This window comes from Clytia hemisphaerica, unplaced genomic scaffold, assembly GCF_902728285.1.
Source record: "Clytia hemisphaerica strain Z4C2 unplaced genomic scaffold, Clytia hemisphaerica genome assembly, whole genome shotgun sequence".
NCBI lineage: Eukaryota > Metazoa > Cnidaria > Hydrozoa > Leptothecata > Clytiidae > Clytia > Clytia hemisphaerica.
Genome location: NW_027103603.1, coordinates 737,212 through 758,470, shown reverse-complemented (window position 1 = coordinate 758,470; position 21,259 = coordinate 737,212). Strand labels below are relative to the sequence as shown.

General features: G+C 37.7%; 2 protein-coding genes across 6 annotated transcripts; one reads left to right on the top strand and one right to left on the bottom strand.

Annotated features, from left to right (window-relative positions):
- Positions 1 to 537: 537 nt before the first annotated feature.
- LOC136802068 (uncharacterized) lies at positions 538 to 16,397 on the bottom strand. Of its 4 annotated transcripts, XM_067058786.1 has the most exons (12): positions 16,275 to 16,330; positions 5,427 to 5,519; positions 5,165 to 5,236; positions 4,843 to 4,918; positions 4,628 to 4,705; positions 4,419 to 4,478; positions 4,185 to 4,274; positions 3,382 to 3,550; positions 3,126 to 3,204; positions 2,845 to 2,916; positions 2,018 to 2,098; positions 538 to 774 (listed from the first exon to the last, which is right to left on the bottom strand). In XM_067058786.1, the coding sequence occupies exons 2-12, from the start codon at positions 5,472 to 5,474 to the stop codon at positions 670 to 672; spliced, it is 930 nt and encodes a 309-aa protein (XP_066914887.1). In that variant the 5' UTR covers positions 5,475 to 5,519; positions 16,275 to 16,330; the 3' UTR covers positions 538 to 669. The 4 variants fall into 4 exon arrangements, with proteins under 4 accessions (XP_066914887.1, XP_066914886.1, XP_066914888.1 ...); XM_067058785.1 differs by lacking the exon at positions 5,427 to 5,519 and having other exon boundaries at positions 16,275 to 16,397; XM_067058787.1 differs by lacking the exons at positions 4,419 to 4,478; positions 5,427 to 5,519 and having other exon boundaries at positions 16,275 to 16,397.
- LOC136802064 (uncharacterized) lies at positions 8,968 to 14,265 on the top strand. Of its 2 annotated transcripts, XM_067058771.1 has the most exons (5): positions 8,968 to 9,077; positions 9,302 to 13,102; positions 13,304 to 13,427; positions 13,544 to 13,691; positions 13,788 to 14,265. In XM_067058771.1, exons 2-5 carry the CDS (start codon positions 12,376 to 12,378, stop codon positions 14,136 to 14,138), a joined length of 1,350 nt encoding a protein of 449 aa, XP_066914872.1. In that variant the 5' UTR covers positions 8,968 to 9,077; positions 9,302 to 12,375; the 3' UTR covers positions 14,139 to 14,265. The 2 variants fall into 2 exon arrangements, with proteins under 2 accessions (XP_066914872.1, XP_066914871.1); XM_067058770.1 differs by lacking the exons at positions 13,304 to 13,427; positions 13,544 to 13,691; positions 13,788 to 14,265 and having other exon boundaries at positions 9,302 to 12,375.
- Positions 16,398 to 21,259: the final 4,862 nt, after the last annotated feature.

Here is a 21,259-nt window from a genome sequence, read left to right as displayed (position 1 = left end):
AAAAATACGGCGCATTTTTTAAGGCTTCACTTTTTCTTGCCTGAGAAAGGTTAGAGATTCTACTCTAGCCCTTCGGGCTTTAAACTCAATGTTGACAACCACTGCACAATTGATTTCTTTTAAAGTGAAATTTCAGGCTAAGATGGAAGGCTAACAAAAAGAAACTGTGGAAAAAGTTACCCAGTGTTGGTGAGAGGAGGGGTTGCAACCCCCTCGACTTTCTTAAGACTCCACCTCCCCTTATTCATTTTTTTTGACTAAATAATTTCTGTAGTATACCAAGCAAAGCCGCTATTCTTTTGCTCCGTACAGCTTGTTTTTATATCATTTCCTAATCATTACTATTTTTAACAGCTGAGTTTCTATTTACTCCTTTGGAAATTTCCCATCCCATTCCGCGTTTATTTTGGCACTTGAGTTTTTCTTAACACCAACCTCCTGGATATACTTGGTCTTCAAATTCTTATCCCCTGGATTAAAACGAGTAACAGATGGACCCAAGTGTAACCTCTAGGTACTAAAACAAAGACTTTATCATAATTCGTAAAATCCATTTCTTTACTTATAACAAGAATATATGAAATTCATTATTTATAATAATATTTTATAATATTATACTTGCTTACAATATCGAATAAGAGTTAAGCAACCTATGAAATAATATAAGTATTATATAGAAGCATTGTAATTATTTTCTAAAACTCTCTCCAGTAAAACTTTCCGTACAGACAAAACAGCACATTTACATTCCTGTGAAATCGTTCGAACAATCATCTAAAAGAACAAAAGCGATTGATAATTAGAGCAATCTAGCAATTACAGAAGAGTGAGCACAACGATAACAATTTACACACATGCTACCTTGTGTTAAAATAAAATTACAGATAGTCTGGTAATAGTCGTCATGGAGTGCCGTGGAGAAATCCACGATGACAACTACTGCATAGAATGTGGGGAAGAGACTGCACCACAGTCACCTTATTTGCAAGTATTTTCTATACGATCTTAGAAGCTGGTCCATACCGTCCATAAAGCTTATGGTACTTATGGTTTTTCTGGAAATCGGAACCTTTTGTACACCAGAAATTGAAGCCTTTTGTACACCAGATGCTTACCAACTCTATACTTAATGGATAACTTTTTTCCTATCAATTATAAAGGGACAGCTATCAGACTCTCTTGTAATTTCAATGTAACAAATCTCTCACCACGTGAAATATTTAGCTACATTTAGACTAGTGTTTAGAAACTTAAGGCGCTGTCCTAATGGAAGATTTTTCATCGTCAACAAGACGTAAAAACATCACTGCGAGAGAAAGTGCTTTAGATTCTTTCTGAGTTTTCATATTGTTGTCAAAATTTTGATATTGTTATGAGAATTTGGATGTTATTGTAAACGTTTTAAGTATTGTTGTGAGAGTTTGGAATATTGGTGTCGTTGTGGCCGCTCAGGGCTTCCGTAAGCAATCAGATTATATTATAATATTGTTTTAAATTGTATTATTACAGCCGTTGAATAATTACCGATATTTCATGGCTATTATTCAACGGCAAATTCTTTTACTCCAAATTTTCGAAATTTCATGGTTTTTTACTCTTGCTGGAAAAGAAATTAGATATATTGTTATATTACTTTACATTTGCATGATTTAAAGTAATTACAAAGTTGATAAAGAGAAAGATTTTTCGAACGTTCAATTTTGTGAGCACTTTTTATTCTGTAAATGTTTCTATTTTTTCTTTTGCTTTTTCCTTGCATAGAATAAAACATATTCAAAAGGTTTTATGTTTGTTGGTTATTGGATTTATTAACCAACTTTGACATATCGAATATCTGCTTGTTATCCACTAATGTGTAAAAAGTTCGACCTATTGGGTTAAAAACAGGCTATTTTCCTAGCTTAATGATATGCATTTATTGCTTGGGAATATGGGTGATTTAGCTACCCAGCATTCTGCTTCCTTCAAATTTATTAAACTGGATATACAAAGTTGTTTTAGGTGTACAATTTTTTACCTCGGGTAGGATAAAGCTACGTATCAATTCAGGTTCAGCCATTGGTAGCATTTCTTTGATCAGGTTTTCCAAAATAGCAATCTAAAAAAAACGAAACAAGGTCTAAAGGTTAAAGGTTAATCACATACATTTCAACATTCACACATGTGTCATTAAAAATCTAAAAATAATTAAACTTTATCAAAAAAATGTCTTAAGAGAATTGACTTGCTTTCTTTTCCACGTGTGAAGTGACAATAAGAATTTTGCACTTCACGTAAAGAAACGATGTAGAAATAATAGATAACTAACTACCTCCGGAAGGCTCTTGCTTCAAAATTTGTTTTGAGGATCAAGGCAAGTTGGTTATCTATTATTTTGCATTGTTGCGTAGAGGCTATTTGAAAACACGCTGCCATGCTGAAGCATGCACTGTTTTCCAGCTTAAAATAATCACCAAAAACTAAGAATAATGATTTTAGGTCAGAATTCAAAGTAATATATATTAAAATCATTAGACGTTGTTGTCCGTCATAATTGGGCAATGGATAAAGAAATTGCATTTTGGGTAAAATTTTCCAGGAAATATTTTTGGGAAATAAATAAGAGGTCGTGCCTCCGACATTTTTCAGGGGCCGTGTTACAACTTTGAAGATGAATAATTTCGGCCTAAAATCCTGATCATAATGAAATAAATACTATCTTTACTAAACCCACTCTTTTAGGCCCCACTGAACTTAAAAGTGAAACAGCCCCCAGCCACTTTTTTGGCAAATTTGAGATTTACCTCAACCAATTTAAGTTGGGGAGTGGGTGCCAGCTATGAGTATAGGCTAGGTTATACTTACAATGTCTGGTCTGAAAAGGTGAGATATAGACGATGTAGATTTCTTGCAGCATCCTTCATTCAGTTGTAAAACCTGAAAATGAGAAAAAAGTATAACCATGGAAATAATGGAGAATCAGAATGTAAGTGAAACGGCACAGATTTCACATGTACAAAACTTAAATCTCCTTCACTTAATGGTTCAAATACAAACTTATTTCATTGTTACACGAGGAATAAAAATAGCTGGTACTCAATTTTATTCTGGTAAGCTCACTAACAAAATAGAAATCAGTAACTCACTACATTTTGAAAACTTTTATTCCAATATCTCATAAACTTTCTTTTAAATTCATTTGGATTCTCCGTCCATGACAGCAGCCTGAAAATTCAATTAAAAGATTAAAAAATCTCCGAAAAGTTCATTTTATCCAGCCAGTAATCATACTTTTAATTACAGTTTTATAAGCAGGAGATTATCAGGATGGAGTTGTAAGAGTTTGTGTTGCAAGTAGTTTTCACAATTTACAGATTAAAGATTTCCCAACAAAAGAATCACCTTTCGAATTCTATATTTAAAGCAGCAATACGGTGACATCCACAAGAATAAGGGACTTCTGGTATCGGTTCCACACACCTGCGATGATAGGGATATTTACATTTGCTGCAAATGTATACCTCGCTAGAAGATTTAGGTTTCAAGCAAAATTTTGTGCAGCAAACTATTTCTGAATAAGGAAAAAGATATAATGCAGCGGTTTAAAAAATCTAATTCATATTCAGTGTAAACATTTTCCGAAATGCTCATTCTATCCAGCGATCATAATTTCATTTCATAGTTTTATCAGCAGGAGATTATCAGGATGGAGTTTTTTCAGTTCCAAATTTTAACTAAGAGTGCTAAAAGAGGTAGTAAATGTTTTGGCTCAGGGAAAATATTAAAGTATATGCTAAGCATAATACCAAACCTTCAAAAATAGTTTACAACACTGTATTTTGGCCTGTATGTTTTCACTAAACAAAGACAAAGCGGCTCGATCTTGCCCATCCATTTAAATATTTTCGCAAATATTCGAATATAATAAATTTGAAACTTTTGAATTTGAGTATACATACAATAAACATTCGAATTTTGAATATAAAAAAAAATTATATTTTTTGTGATAAGCATACTGGAAGCATTTATTGAACCTTATTAGATAGATCTAGAAGTAAGCATATCTGAGCCCGATTTTGAATTTTTCATTGTTTATAAAAACATGTAGTAGCAGCACAAGACTCAATTGTTTCCAAGCAAAGTTAGTTTCAATAGAGACGAGTACTATGTGCCATATTTCCAAGGCCTTTTCGCAACAGTTCTACCTCTCTCAAAATTCTCGGATAGAACAGTGTCATTTGTCTTTTCTTCTTCAGTCAATTTTGCCTTTTTCGGAAAATCTACATCAGTGCAATCTAAAAAATAGTATAAAAATGTAATTCAACGACACATCAAATTTATCAATTATATAACGAACAATGACAAGTAGATAATAGGAGTCAATGGATAGATATCATGTACCATAATGGAAACGTGATTCTAAAAAATCATATCCTGACCTTTTCTTTTTTCCGAAGATGCATTAAATGTATTAGCAGGTTTCTTTTCTTCCATCTCATCTAGAAACGGAAAATTCTTTTTTTTTTTCGTATTCTCTATCTACATCAATCTCCTAAAATGTTGTTGTTTTTCCTTGATTGGTATTTAAAGCATTTGTGTAAAGGATAAACATAAATGCGCATTCTAACTTATATAAATCAAGAGATACCTGTAAATTCACAATATTCTTTTAAAATTTCTTTTACTCTCTGATCGTTTAAAAAGTTCGACATCAGCGGATTATTGCCTAAATAAAAATAAACATTATAAGCCTCTTGTCGTTCACGAAAACTTTATCATTAAACTAATACTTATGATTTATCAACACAGTTGCATTATGACATCTGTGTCTATAAGATTCAAGAGAAAAGATTATTATTTTACCAAAATAATGAAGCGTCTCTTCGTATATATGAAGAAATCCAACAGTTGCTTTACAGTAAACACCCCAATCATTTATCTGTAAAAAAAAACAATGGAAAATTTTTTAAAGCTAGGTTCTTAATTCTTAGTTACCGACTTTCTGTTGTTGTTCTAGTTGTTGTTATTGTTGTTAGCTATTTTTTTCTTTTCTCCGTAAAACCAATAAAATACACGAAAACACATAGAGACGGTAACATTCGAGTATTTAGATATCATTGTATTATTTCTTGCATTATAGCTAAAAAGGAAAATACAAATAACCAAAATTTAACAAAACTAATACCTTTTTCTTTGTTTGCTTTAGGTAATCTTTATTCCTACGATTACGGTCTTTTTTTCGGTCAATAAATCTTACCTGGAAAGCAATTTGAACATCATTGAATAAGGTCTATTTGTCTATACCAGTTTTAAAGACACACAACAAGGTTTCTAATCCAAGTTGTGGTTCGAGCAGATACCGTCTACCGAAAACTTAAGCATAGCACGCGCTTACATGTCTTCATTTTGATAAAAATATTGATGCAATTTGTATAAATTAAACTCACATTTTTATTCCAATTAGAACCATTACTTCCTCTGCGTTTATTTGACATATTTTGTTTGACGGATAATTTAAATAGTGCTATTTGTTAAAATCACTGAAATAAAACAAGTTTGTAGCCTATTAAAATAAGCAGTTTAGTTTAAAAGCATGCTACTGTAAAATATCTACGAATTTAAAATAATAATTGTCTGCAGAACACATTTGATAGGGTTTTAAATACTTACAAAGGTATTGTTAAAGCCCGACGAACATATGTCAACAAAAGCCTCAATGTAAAACTCAGTAAGAAAGTGCACAGATCATGACTCGACAGTAAACATATAATTTTGGTAAAATACTGTGCTATCACATGCGCATGGACTGAACACAATGATATTCATTTAATATACCAGGTGCGCCACAAAAAAGTTTCTCTCTTTAAAACTAATTTTCTCGAAATCTAAAAATTTTAAAAGAACCATTCCTATTTTATTGGAAAGAAGAAAAATAAACTTAAATTTTGATGGGTCATTTATTGAATTCGACTCATTAGATAAAAAGTTATGCTCAATTGAATATAAAAGTTACTTTTGGAAAGTGCTCAAAAATGTTAAAAATCGACCTATCAATCAAATTATTCAGAAGCATAATTACATGATGTATCAGTATTTTTGTTTCAGTCATTAAAAATGATAATTAGCTGTTTAAATGACCTTTTGTTATTTAAAGGAAGGTTGAATTTCAATGAAAGGAAGAAAATTCGACGAAAAAGGCCAACAAATCTGGTAGAATTCATAAAAATACATCAAATATGGGTTTCGAGGTAGATTCAGCCTTACATAGACTTAATCCAGTCTAGAACCAAAAATCTGAGGAAAATTTCGGTAAAACTAAATCAAATTAATTTTGATGAAGATTTTGAACCCTTTCGACCCTTCAGTTTCAAAATTTATGTGTTTAGTTAATGAAAAATGCTCTTAATCATGTAAAGGCTATTACGATTGCCAAATTCAAAGTAAAAACTTGATAGGTCGATTTTTAACGTTTTCGAGCACTTTCTGAAAGTAACATTTTTATTCAATTGGACATAACTTTTGATCTAATGAATTGAATTTAATAAATGACCCATCAAAATTTAAGTCTATCTTTCTTCTTTCCAATGAAATAAGAATGGTTCTTTTAAAATTTTTAGATTTCGAGAAAATTAGTTTCAAAGAGAGAAACATTTTTGTGGCGCACCCGGTACAAGCTAAAAACTATCATTTATAATCAAAGTTACGAAATAAAAGCAATTCTCAAATGACTAAAAATGTTATGAATATAAATAAAGTAATTAAATATATTCAATTCTAAGATTTTGGGAAAAATCCTCTCTAACTGTAAGGGTCAATTTTTGACCAAACTTTCTCTGAACTGTTAGGGTTCGACTTTGGGAGCCAAATTTTCCGCCAAACATAGTTTTCAGATCGAGTACCCCCGGTCCAATCCATCCACCGATTCAATCAATCCATCTACACATCCCATCCTTCTACCCAACTTATCCATCTACCGATAATTCAATCAATCTACACCATGATCCAATCGATCTACACCATGAACCAATCCATCTACACCATGAACCAATCCATCTACACCATGAACCAATCCATCTACACCATGAACCAATCCATCTACACCATGAACCAATCCATCTACCCATGATCCAATCCATCTACCCATGATCCAATCCATCTACCCATGAACCAACCCATCTACCCTTGATCCAATCCATCTACCCATGAACCAACCCATCTACCCTTGACCGTAGTACAGTGGTAAGGCATCCGGCTACAGTTCGCAAGGTTGTGGGTTCAACCCCCAGCCGGGTCATACCAAAGATTTCCAAAATGGTACTTGATGCCTCTCTGCTTGATGCTCAGCAACTAAAGGAAGCATCAAGGGTAAGTGGAGAGATCCAGGGAGAAAGAGTGGCGCCCTGCCCTACCTTCGGGTAGATAGCTATCGAAAGAGGTGCCTTTGGGTCGCCTCCGACTGCGGTCGAAGACTTACTTACTTACTTACCCTAGATCCAACCCATCTACACCACGAACCGATCCATCTACCCATGAAGCAATCCATCTACCCATGAACCAATCCACCTACCCATGAACCAATCCATCTACCCATGATCCAACCCATCTACCGGTGATCCTATCCATTTACCGGGTGATCCAATCCATCTACCTATGATCCAATCCATCTACCCATGAACCAATCAATCTACCCGTGAACCAATCAATCTACCGGTGAACCAATCCATCTACCCACGATCCAATCCATCTACCCATAAACCAATCAATCTACCGGTGATCCAATCCATCTACCCATGATCCAATCCATCTACCCATAAACCAATCAATCTACCGGTGATCCAATCCATCTACCCATGATCCAATCCATCTACCCATGATCCAATCCATCTACCGGTGATCCAATCCATCTACCCATGATCCAATCCATCTACCCATGATCCTATCAATCTACCCATGATCCAATCAATCTACCCATGATCCAATCAATCTACTGGTGATCCAATCCATCTACCAGTGATCCGATTCATCTACCCATGAAGCAATTCATCTACCCATGAACCAATCCACCTACCCATGATCCAATCCATCTACCTATGATCCAATCCATCTACCCATGATCCAATCGATCTACCCATGAACCAATCCATCTACCCACGATCCAATCCATCTACCCATAAACCAATCAATCTACCGGTGATCCAATCCATCTACCCATGATCCAATCCATCTACTGGTGATCCAATCCATCTACCGGTGATCCAATCCATCTACCGGTGATCCAATCCATCCACCCATGATCCAATCCATCTACCCATGATCAAATCAATCTACCCATGATCCAATCCATCTACCCATGATCCTATCAATCTACCCATGATCCAATCAATCTACCCATGATCCAATCAATCTACCGCATCAATCCATCTACCAATTAGTCTGGCTAAAATAGGATTTGACCTTGAAAAAATTTCCGCACTAGGTTTCTTGGTACCGTTGGAAGCGGAATTTTATGTAGATTAACATACTAAGAGCCTCACGATGAGGCCCTTGGGCAAAAAATTTTATGAAATCAAACCTGAGGGGTACTTTTTTGCCCAAAATGCCCGGAATTCGAATTTTCGTAACAGAGTTGAACTATATGTCATGAACTTTTAAGGCCTAAAAAACTTCTTTGATTAAATCTTAATTAGAATTTATGAATTGCATTAAAATAAGAACTTCTTAAAAATATCAAAAATCGGATTTTTCGGGAAAAACGGGCTCCGAAAATCGGGAAATCGGGGAAATTGTGTGAAAAAACCTCGATTTCCATTGAAAATATGAAGATCGACTAGACCTTGCCAGTCTGAAAAATTATTGGATTAGTTTGGATTTTTAACGAAGACATTGCATTGCTTTATTTCCTCTTTTAGATAGAAGACATTGCAGTGTCTTAAACACGCCCCATCTTTTACATGTTATGAAGTGTTATGTGCGTTTTATTTAGAATAATAAAGAAAAGTAAAACAACAAAAAACGATAGAAATACAGAATCTTGTTTGGTACTGGCGCACTGGTTAACTTCTCAACTCTCCGTAGCGATGTTATACCAACAATGAGAGGTATGAAAACCTTTTTAATAGTAGGAAATGGCTGGTGATTTCAATTTGCATTGTCTATACAGCTTGAAACGATCATAGTCCGTATAAAAGACCCTGGTCTGTAAGCCTTGTGTTTCTTTCTATTGTTAATAACTTGAACTTGCGTATATAAATTGGTTTGTTTTGCTCACTTTTTGATCATGTGATTGAACCAAACCCATCTAACCGTAACATTCTTTTTCAAGATGGATGATAACGCGGAAGAACAAACTTGCATTATCTGTGAATCAAATACCGAAGAACAGCTACGAGCATGCGTGTCAGGAATTCCTCAACTGGAAAAATATGCAACGCTATGCGAGAACGACCGTTTGAAAGCAGCTTTAGCTGAGCAAAACGTTGAAGTGAAAGTTCATCCCAGCTGTCAAAAAAACGCAAGCAATGCTATTCGAAAACGCAAAGCTGAAGTCAAAAATGGAAAAGGTGCTAAAGTTAGAAAGAAGGAGACAAGAAACTCTGTAGAAACTTTCATCTTTGAGGAGCATTGCTTTTTCTGTGGGGAAAAATGCCAATTGTTCGACAGTAAACACCCTGGCAGGAGGAAAGCTCTTAAAGTGACATTAATTCCTTATCGTGATACCGTACTAGATATTTGTGCCGCTCGTAACGATGATTGGGCACAAAAAGTTAAAAGTCGTGTTTTACCATGTATTGACTTGGTTCAAGCTAATGCCAAGTATCACAATGATTGTCGGAAAACATTCACTGGGAAGTTTGGCCCGCTTTCTCAGGCGGGAGACCACAAAGCCAAAAAAAGCAAAAACATTTTGAAGCAATTTGCGATTGGTTAGAAGCCGATGGTGATTTGCATTCAATCGGCGAGTTGCATGACAGAATGAAAGAGATGGCTGATTCTGAGGATATTTATCATCGCAAATACTTCAAGGAGAAACTTCAAGAGAGATATGGGTCATCTCTTTTCTTTGCAGAGGTGGACGGCAGGTCAGACGTTGTCATGTTCCACAATGCTTGCGACACGCTCATCAACGACGAGTGGTATAACAGAAGGGAAGAGAAAAATGAAGAAGAGGCAAAGCGTATCATCAAGCAAGCCGCAAAATTGATACTTGGTGAATTGAAGTCCACCATGTTTGACACAACTCAATATCCCTCACATGAGATGATCAAAGACATCGAATTTGGAAAATCCTGGGTACCGAGCTATCTACGTCTGTTGATGGAAACTCTCGTCAAGAATGATCTAAAACAAGCCAGCATCGGACAAGCCATCGTCAGCGCTTCGCGACCCCGGTCATGTATTTCTCCTATCATGTTTGGATTAGGTGTTGACTCGGAAAAAGTTTTTGGTTCAAGGTGGCTTTTGACTGAATTGAGTCGACTCGGTTTTTCAGTAACCTACGATGAAGTAAGAAGATTTAAACGGAATGTTGTTAAACACGAAAGCATCACGGAGTACATAAAAACGAATCTAGTTGGTAACTTCGGACAATGGTCCGGTGATAACGGCGATCACGATTTTTGCACACTCGACGGAAAGAGGACACTTCATGGGATGGGACTCGTTTTTTCATCTACATCACAAAATAATGCTTCAAGATTAAAGCCGATACCAAGAGAGAAGATAGAAAGTGGAACTGATGTTACTTCAAACAGTAGAATACCAATCTTACAGTATCAACCACCGGACGAAAGTGGTCTATCCTCCGTCAAGCTTAAGCCGATCATGCAACTGAACATGGTCAATGTTCTCCCCGAAGGGATCATATATGATAGTATATTGCACGCACTTCACTTTCATCCGATGCTCCAACCAAGCTGGTCCGGGTATATGAGCAAAGTCTGCACTGGCACCTACCCTGGTCAATCTTCAGTATCGCTGCTCCCGATCATCGACTTAAACCCGAACGATATGTCATGTGTCTACTCAACGCTCATGTTTGTAAAATCTCAGTCAGAAATCTTGGGCATCGATACCCCTGTGATTACGTTTGATCAACCCTTGTGGATTAAAGCCTATGAAATAATCAAAGCAAAGTCGTTAAACATTGTATGTATGCTTGGTGGTTTCCATTTGCTAATGAGCTTTATGGGTAGCATCGGATCGTTAATGAAAGCAAGTGGCTTGGAGGAATCGATGGAGCAGATTTATGCAAAGAACACTGTTCCGCACATCATAAGTGGTAAAGCCATTGCCAGAGCCCTGAGAGCACATTTTCTAGTTGAATCAGCTCTTGTTTGCAAATTGATGTCACCACTTGTTGGTTCTAATGATGAGGCTGTAGAAATCGAAGATCTGACAACCGATCTGAACGTGATTGCCAATGCTGTTGATCCCACCATTGATTTGGACATGAGCAGATATCCAACACTGTCGAAACTTCTGGAACTTCTGGAAAACTACAAAGATGATCTAAAAACATGCTCACGTACCGTGAAATTATGGTTGCAATATCTGAATTACATGGAAGTTGTCAAGGATTTCATTAGATCAGAAAGGACAGGAAATTGGAGCCTTTACCTTTTCACCCTTTCTCGGATGATCAACCTGTTTGCAGCAACCGCTCATATCCATTACGCTAAGAGCGCCAGGCTACACCTCCAAAATATGCTCGAGCTCAAGACAACTCACCCTTGGGTTTACAAGCAGTTTTGAAATGGTTACCACACTGTGAGACGAAGCGATAAATTTTGGGCTGGTTTATGGTCAGATTTAATCATCGAGCAGGTAATGATGCGATCCATCAAAAGCAATGGAGGGCTCACTCGTGGTAGGGGAATCGCCGAATCAACACGTCAACTTTGGATAGGAAGCATCCACAGATCTGCCGACGTCCACAACGCTATGTCAGCCCTCACCGGTGCATGCCGTAAAACGAGCGAGCAACATGTCAATCTTTCGTTGAGCAGAATGAAGCGTGACGATAAAGATTTCGCTAGCGTGAAGGATTGGTTTGACAACCACGAACCTTTTGACAAAACAGAGCCTGAATTGAAGAGTCTCTCGAGTGGACTGATCGCTGGGCCAGAGACTAACTGTGATGCCGCCGAAGACGTAGGGAGAGGGATTCAAAAGAAGCAAGACGACGTTGTGTTCGAGGAGGTCAAGATTCGACGGAAGGAGAAAGCAAAAACCTTCGAAGACATGTTTCCAGCAATCAAGATTGGGGACAGCAAAGTTATTATAAGTCCAACAATATTGTTTAGTTGACTCACAGCTCTCGGAAACTTCACTGAGGATGTTGCTGAAAATTTCTGTTATGAGCTAACCCCCGAGCCTACATCACTATTCAAGCTTGGAATGATGCGAAAACCTCAAAAGTCGAACCTTCGTAACCACTTCATCAACAAAGCAAACGCATGCCAGTTAGAAACACACGATGTATGCATCGTTGATGGTGGTGCTTTGCTACACAAAGTCTCGTGGCCGAAAACAACATATTCAGCGGTGATCGACGGGTATGTCAACTTTCTCAAGAACAACTTCAAATGCTACTCTACTGTCGTTGTTGTTTTCGATGGATACGAGGATGACATGTCAACAAAAGGACAAGAACACGATCGACGATCGGGAAAAACATCAGCTTCTGTTTCCATCTCACTAGATGGTAAAGTGACTACCAACAGAGAATTGTTCTTATCTAACCCATCCAACAAAGTTCAATTGATCAAAATGCTTTCATCTGCTTTCAAGAAGCAAGGATTCCTGACAGACCAAAGTGACGGTGATGCAGATGTGTTGATTGTGGAAAAAGGACTATCCTATGCCAAAGCAGGAAGAAACGTCGTAATAACAGCAGACGACACCGATATTTTCATATTGATGATGTATCATTGGAAGGTGGGAATGGGAGAAATGTTCTTCAGTACTGACAAGATAGGCGACCAGAAGAATAAAGCGAAAATAAAACCCAAGCTGTTTTACTGGAAAATCAGTCAGATTTCAGCTACTTACGATCATTGTGATACGTTGTTATTTGCTCATGCATGGTCTGGATGTGATACAACTTCCGCCATACATCAAAAAGGTATAAAGTTCTTTCTTTTCAATAAAATTACATTCTGATTATTTTAGGATGATTTTCTTGCATTTAGCAGCTGATGACGATGATTTTATAACATGATAGGAGAATTACAGCAAAATTCAATAACTGTTGTTTTTTGCTTTCGCCAGGAAATGTACCTTCACCACTAAGAACTCCTAAAAACAACAGGTTTTTGTTCTTTAGGGAAAACAAAGATTTTGACAACTTTGAAGTCGGAACCCATCCGTGAATTAGCTAGATGTTTTGGAAATACGGAAATGGACAACGAGAAGATTGGAGCAGCTGGAATTGAAATCATGTTAAAGAGGTAATTATGTTATGATCCGGGAAGATATTCCTTCTTCCGTGTATCATGGTTCAGAAATGTTTAATCGTTTCTTTGGAAAGGTTAAAAACTAAACTATTCTTTGTTTATTTTTTCAGTTTTGGTGCTAAAGCCTCAGATACGCTAGCCCAAATGCGGTACAAGAAATACATGGAGATGGTATCAACATCAGCCTCTGTTCAGCCCGAGAATCTTCCACCAACCGAGCGAGCAACTTACTTTCATGCGCTGAGAGTCCATCTACAGGTAATTAGAACAAACTAAAAAACGACCAGCAACTTGTAAAAGAAAGGAGCTCAACCTTTTATTCGTAATTTATTGTTCTTCGTTCACTTTATTTAGGTTGCGCAATGGAAACATTTGAATCTTCGATGTTTGATTCCTACAGAATGGGGGTTCAAATCCGTAGAAAAACCGAACAAAATCGAACCGATAATGACAGACTTAGATGCTGCACCAGAGTGGCTTCTTAAAGTAGTACGATGCAATTGCAAAACAAGTTCCCGCCGACCATGCAGCTCAAATTTATGTTCGTGTCGTCGCAATGGGCTTTATTGTGTTGCTGCATGTGGTGGGTGTCATGGTGAAGGGTGTGAAAACTCAGAAGCTCCACCACCAGATTCAGATAATGAAACTGAGGAGCCCTTGATGAGTGAGAGGAATATCTTTGACATTCTAGAAACACTTGTTTAGATTTTTTAATAGATTTTATGATATCAAAACTTAGTATTACATATTTTTACTACATTTAAGCTTCTTGAAAAGTTTCCCCGATTTTCATACTCCACAAGCTATTTCTAACGTTTATTCCGATTTTCCAATTGGCCTTCAAAGAGCAAAGTTCACAAACTTAAACATTGAGAAACCTCATGAATTTTTAAAGCATTTAAAAAAAAGCATAATATCTTACATTTCTCAATTTTCCGATTCTGTGTGTCCAATTTCCCGATTATGTGAGCCCATTTTCCCCGAAAATCTATTTCATAACTTTCTAACGTTACTTTACTTAACAGAAGTTCAAAATTTGTGAACATTTTATATCTAGCACTTTCTGAAATACTTTTGTAAAATTCTTAAGGAGAAGTTTAGTTTTGTAACATTTTCCCGATTTTCCGATTTCAAAAATCCGATTTTTCTGAAGAACCAGATCCTTACCATTATTTTGGCTTTCAGAAGCTTTCAGAAGTTTAGAATTAGATTTGTCAACCTGCCATGTTATTAATAAGCGTTAGTTTGTCATATTTTCAATATTTATTGAGGTTTTTTCACACAATTTTCCAGATTTCCCGATTTTTGGACCCGGTTTTTCCCGAAAAACCCGATTTTTGTATTTTTAAGAAGTTCTTATTTTAATGCAATTCATAAATTCTAATTAAGATTTAATCAAAGGAGTTTTTTAGGCCTTAAAAGTTCATGACGTATAGGTCAACTTTGTTACGAAAATTCGAATTCCGGGCATTTTGGGCAAAAAAGTACCCCTCGGGTTTGATTTCATAATTTTTTTTGCCCAAGGGCCTCATCGTGGGGCTCTGAGTATGTTAATCTACATAAAATTGCGCTTCTAACGGTACCAAGAAACCTAGTGCGGAAATTTTTTCAAGGTTGACCTCTTTTATTTCATAATTCAGCCAGACTAAATGCTCTAATCTACCTATTCAATCAATCTATTGAACCCATCCGTCCATCCAATTGATCTACCCAGCTAATCTGTTCACGGATGATCCAATCCATCTACCCATGATCAAATCCATCTACCCATGATCCAATCCATCTACCCTTGATCCTATCAATCTACCCATGATCCTATCAATCTACCCATGATCCAATCAATCTACCCATGATCCAATCAATCTACCGCACCAATCCATCTACCAATGCTCTAATCTACCTATTCAATCAATATATTGAACCGATCCGTCCATCCAATTGATCTACCCAGCTAATCTGTTTACTGATGATCCTATAAATCTACGGATGATCAAATCCATCTACCGGTGATCCAAGCCATCTACCAATGATCCTATCAATCTACCGATGATCCTATCAATCTACCGATGATCCTATCGATCTACCGATGATCTAATTCATCTACCGGTGATCCAAGCCATCTACCAATGATCCTATCAATCTACCGATGATCCTATCAATCTACCGATGACCCTATCAACCTACCCATGAACCAATCCATCTACCTGTGAACCAATCAATCTACCGAGATGATCCTATCAATCTACCTATTCAATCAATCTACCCAACCAATCCATTTATCCAATTGGGTAGATTGATTGGATCATTGGTTTCAAATTCCGGGTAATTTTTATCTTTTCGCTGTACACAGCAAGCAAAGAGCAGACGCACGGAAGGAAAGGTGCAGGTGGCGTGGAAAGGTGCAGGTGGCGTGGAAAGGTGCGGGTGGAAAAGGGGGCTGAAAGACAAGCAGCTAAACTGAACTCGACCTGATGTCAATCAATTTTTTCTCAATTCGAATTCAATAGACCTTTTTTCAAATAGGCAACCCTGTTGAATAATTATGTAGTCCAGCCACACAAACAATGATACAGCAATGCATAATTACTGTTTCATGCATATTGTAATAGTTATGCATGGGTGTATATCATTGTTTTTCTGCTGGACTACAAAATTATTCAACAGGGTGGCCTCTTTGAAAAAAGGTCTATTGAACGTAAATCGAATCAAAATGTTAAGCTTAAACCATAGCTAATGGATATTAATCGGTCGATTAGATACCGATCAAAATCGATAATTGATAGCTACCGTAAGTTGGTCCAATGTCCTCCTCGAACGAAAGACTAAATTTAAATACCATACCTGCTCAGAAAGAGTGAGGATCCACCATGATACATACCGCTGACAGACTGAGCAACTCAACTGTTGGGTGGGTGGCATCAGTACTCAGTAAGTAAGGCAGGGGTCATGAACTAGGGGTTGCTGTCTAATGGCAAGCAAAATCTTCCAATCAAGATGAATAAAAAAATTTCGGACTGACATGTACACATAGAAAGCCAATAGCTCAGCCAATCAGAACCTGTCAAAGCACGCTATTCCTTGCTTCCCTTACCTAATAGCAGATCATAACAAAAATTGCGCGCTGTACCCAGACACAGAAAAAAGTCTCGTTTCAGGTAAGTCTTCGCGAGCTAGTGCATTCCTCCGAGTGGTATATTGGCCCGCTCCTTTAGAGCTTTAGCGTGGGCGGCCGCCAATACGCCATCGGAATATCAGATAAATGTTCATGTTGTTTCTTCTGATTCTGAGCGGGCCGCCGTGGTTAAAAAATGTTCGCGCGCGATATCTCTTTTGTTGCTACTTGTATTGATTTCCTAGCTATGCACGGACAGAGAAGGTAGATTTCATCCGAGAAGTGACAAGGCTACTCAATGCATGGATCGAAGATCCATGTAGATAGGACTGTAGATAGTAGACTGTAGATAGTAGACTGTAGATAGTCCTCTCGGAGTTGTATCGATGAAAGCTGTCCATATAATGCCAGCTTTGCTTCTTCAGAAACCAAGCAAAACTTCCAAAGCCCACGATCACGTCGAAGCATTAGAGAGGAGACTGCTCCAATGGCGAAGAGGAGATATCGAAGCCCTTGTCAAAGAGGCCGAGACGCTTCAATCGAGATTGCCAAAGCCGGTCGAAAAGAAAACTATTGAAGCTCTATCGAAGCAATTTAAGATGAAAATGGAAAAAGGCGATGTTAACGGGGCAATCAAACTACTCACCAACAACATGAGTGGAGGCGTGCTACCACTGGACGATCAAACGATCAATCTCCTTCGACAAAAACATCCTGAAGGTCGCGATACCAATGAAAACAACCTGCTCAATGGTCCAATTCAGCATATAGATCCGATTGTTTTTGAGTGTATTGATGAAGAGATGGTATCGAAAGCAGCCTTATCGACACAAGGTGGATCGGGACCATCGGGTATGGACGCAGATGGATGGCGTAAACCACTTACATCGAAAGTTTACGGCGATTGTGGAAAGGATCTTCGAAAATCGATCGCAAAGCTAACGCGAAAACTTTGCACCCAAGAAACTAACGATGAATCATTACAGGGTTTCTTAGCTGCACGACTAGTCCCGCTTGATAAACAACCAGGAGTACGACCAATCGGCGTAGGAGAGGTTTTGAGGCGCATCAGTGGGAAGCTCGTAATGGCAGTCGTTAAAGAGGACGTTATCGTCGGTGGCAGTAGAGTACAGATGTGTTCCGGCCAGAAAGGTGGCAGTGAAGCAGCAATCCACGCGATGCGATCTGTATTTGAAAACGAAGCAGCCGAAGCAGTAATACTAGTTGATGCTGCTAACGCTTTTAATAACATTAACCGGAAAGCTCTACTTCACAACGTCCAGGTGCTATGTCCAATATTTGCTCGCTATGTAAATAACTGCTATCGCTCTCCAGCTAGACTTTTCGTTATCGGTGGTGTCGAGCTTAAGTCAAATGAAGGAACCACTCAAGGAGATCCGATCGGTATGGCAGTGTACGCAATTGGAATAACACCTCTTTTGAATATAATGCTATCAATAATTGCAGATATCCCCGATAAAATGGCAGCATTCGCTGACGATATAACTTCTGTTGGAAAGCTTCTCTCGTTAAAACGCTGGTGGTCACGAATTACAACCGTTGGTCCTCACTTCGGCTACTTTCCACAGCCGACTAAATCGTGGCTTATCGTTAAAGAGGAATACCTAGACGAGGCTGAAGAAATTTTCCGGGAAACGAACATCCAGGTTTCAAAAGACGGTGAAAGGCATCTCGGTGCAGTTATTGGTAGTATAAACTTTAAAGACCGTTACTGTAAAGAAATTGTTGATAAATGGTGCAAGGAACTTACTCTTCTTTCAGAAATAGCGGTGACTCAACCACAATCAGCATACACGTGTTACACCAGCGGTTACCAGCATCGTTTTTCGTATTTTTTAAGAACAATTCCAGAAATGGAAAACTACTTAACACCCATCGAAACAATCGTCAGACACCAACTCATTCCAGCCATTACAGGGGGTAAAATTGTAAATGACTTAGAAAGAGACTTGTTAACATTACCACCTAGACTGGGAGGCCTCGGTCTCAAAAACGTATGCGAGATCGCACCCATCGAACACGAAAACTCGAGACAATTCACCAAACATCTACAAAACCAAATCTTGAACCTCCAACCACCAAATGACAATGAAACAAAAACTAAAGCAGCGATCAAAACTGAGAAAACCCGAAGAAATCAAGACAAACAAGATCGTATCAGGGCGGAAATGACTGATGATCAAAAACGAATCCACGAAGCCAATTGCTATACCGGAGCATCGAACTGGTTGACCAACCTTCCAATCAGAGATCAAGGCTATGATCTTAACAAGGAACAGTTTCACGATGCACTGCGAATTCGTTATGACTGGAGTATCCCTCGTCTACCAAGTGAATGTGTCTGTGGTAATCGTTTTGATATCAGCCATGCTCTGTCCTGCAAGAAAGGAGGCTACGTTACTCTTAGACATAACGAGGTACGAGATATCACTGCTAAACTTTTGGATGAGGTATGCGTCAATGTACGAAACGAGCCGAGACTAATCACCCTTGACGGCGAAGGACTGACGCACAAAACCGCGAATACGTCCGAAGGAGCACGACTTGACGTTAGCGCAACTGGGTTCTGGACACCTGGCCAAAGAGCATTTTTTGATATTAGGGTCTTTGACCTAAGCGCTCGAAGGTACAGGGGTTTGGAGCTCAGCAAGTGCTTCCAAAGAAACGAAAATGAGAAAAAGAGACATTACAATGAACGTGTGAACAGTGTCGAAAATGGTACCTTCACCCCATTAGTATTTTCTACAAACGGAGGTATGGGACGTGAATGCCAAACATTCTACAAAAGATTGGCCGTGATGCTTGCTGAAAAACGTGGTGTACGTCTCCATGAATCAATTTCGTTTATTCGATCAAAAATATCATTCAGCTTGTTGAGATCGTCTTTGTTATGTATTCGTGGATCCCGTTCCATTTGGAGTAGAGAACTGAATACAAATGATATTGAACTGACTAACTCTCGTTCAAGAGTTAGCAATAATTAATGCTTCTTAATTAATTTTTTTTTTATAAATTTTATTGAGTTTTTATGAAATTTTCAAGTTTCTGTTTCTTTACAGCCCGGCGCAACTACTTAGTTGTGCTATTACATTCTTTTTCAATCGGTCATTTTTAGTCCCGCTGCTGAGATCGAAAAAAGTGGCTAGAAAGCGATTTTCGTGATACATCTCTTAGATCTAACTTTTTTTGGTGGAAACTCGCGAATTAGTATGTGTAGATTACAAAATCGAAAAGTTTCCGCGATTTTCTAGTGCAAGTGTCGAGAAAATCGACTTAAAAGTTGACTTTTATCGAGTTAATCGATTTTAATCGATTTTCATGAACTTAACAGTTTCTAGGTCATGAGTTTTCACTTTTATGATGCATTTTGCTTGTAAATACTAAAAGCCATCAAAATATTACACTAATAATTAATTCAAGCGATGAAAATGTAGAAAAAACGGCTAAAATCGATAAAATCATCGATAAAACATCGAATGTCAACTGAAAAACTCCGAATGAGTCTGTAGACTTCAAAAATTGTCTGATTTGGCTGAAATTTTGCACACTTGGCCCTTGGGTGAATATCTGCAGATCTAAGTTTTCATTTTTTGAAAATTCTGATTTTTGGGGTCTGGGGACGAGTTTCTCGTCAAAACGAGGCTGAAACTTAGGGGCGGCCTGCAGACCTCAACAATGGTCAGAATTGCTGAAATTTTGCACACTTGGCCCTTGGGTGAATATCTACAGATATAATTTGTCATTTTTTGAAAGTTTGGATTTTTGGGGTCTGGGGACGAGTTCTTCGTCAAAACGAGGCTGAAACTTTAAGGCACACTGTAGACTTAAAAAATGGTTGGATTTGTCTAAAATTTTGCACACTTTGCCCTTGGGTGAATATCTGCAGATCCAATTTTTCTTTTTTTGAAAATTTGTATTTTTGGGGCCTGGGGACGAGTTTGGGACGAATTTCTCGTCAAAACGAGGCTGAAACTTTGGGGCAGCGTGGCAGTATTTTGAAGCAGACTTGTTCCCTTGGCTGAATGTTTGGGGCAACAGTTTACATTTTATATTACATAAACTCTGGCACAAAGGGCCTGGAAGCAAGCGTCCTAAAAGAAATATTCGCAATTTTTAAAGGTCAGATGCAACTTCTTTTCTTCAAAGATATTGATTGCGATGTTTTTAAGGTCTTCACTTTTTTTGATGAAATTGTCTTTTATTTGACTGAAACTTCATCATGATCGAATTTCGTGTCAAATAAAGTAAAAGGTATAGAAGTCGTACGGCAGGTATGCTAAAAATTCAAGGGAAAATCTCATTTTTCTCTTTTGCTAAATTCTTTAAGCTTTAGCTGCCGCAGTTATTTAAAATTGTCGCGCATCCTAGCTTTGTTTTGAAGAAATAAATAAACATGCTACTGCCTTGAAGAAAATTCTTAATCTTGACAACCATTTCCTGCACTCACCACGAGCAATGAAGTCCATTGTTGAGATGACATATCAATCCCGATGATTAAAAATCTATCGAAAATTGCACCTCTGTCTCAATAACTGGGTAAAGATTTTTAAAGTGGCGAAATATAATGCAAAATCCTACTGTTTCTACTTTAAAAGTAGAGATGGAGATTCAGCCCCAAAAGTTTAGTTTTTCCTTCTGGAGATAAATCTCATGAACTACTTCATTGGAATTTCAGCACGATTTTACGGCAACT

Excerpts from the sequence above, each read along its gene's own strand:
- LOC136802064 (XM_067058770.1), top strand. The coding sequence starts at position 9,952 with ATGAAAGAGATGGCTGATTCTGAGGATATTTATCATCGCAAATACTTC.
- LOC136802068 (XM_067058785.1), bottom strand. The coding sequence starts at position 16,352 with ATGCCACCCACCCAACAGTTGAGTTGCTCAGTCTGTCAGCGGTATGTA. Across the intron at positions 4,275-4,418 it reads ATCTTCGGAAAAAAGAAAAG|ATTGCACTGATGTAGATTTT; the intron begins GTCAGGATATGA and ends ACTATTTTTTAG. Across the intron at positions 775-2,017 it reads GTAGCTTTATCCTACCCGAG|ATGATTGTTCGAACGATTTC; the intron begins GTAAAAAATTGT and ends TTGTTCTTTTAG.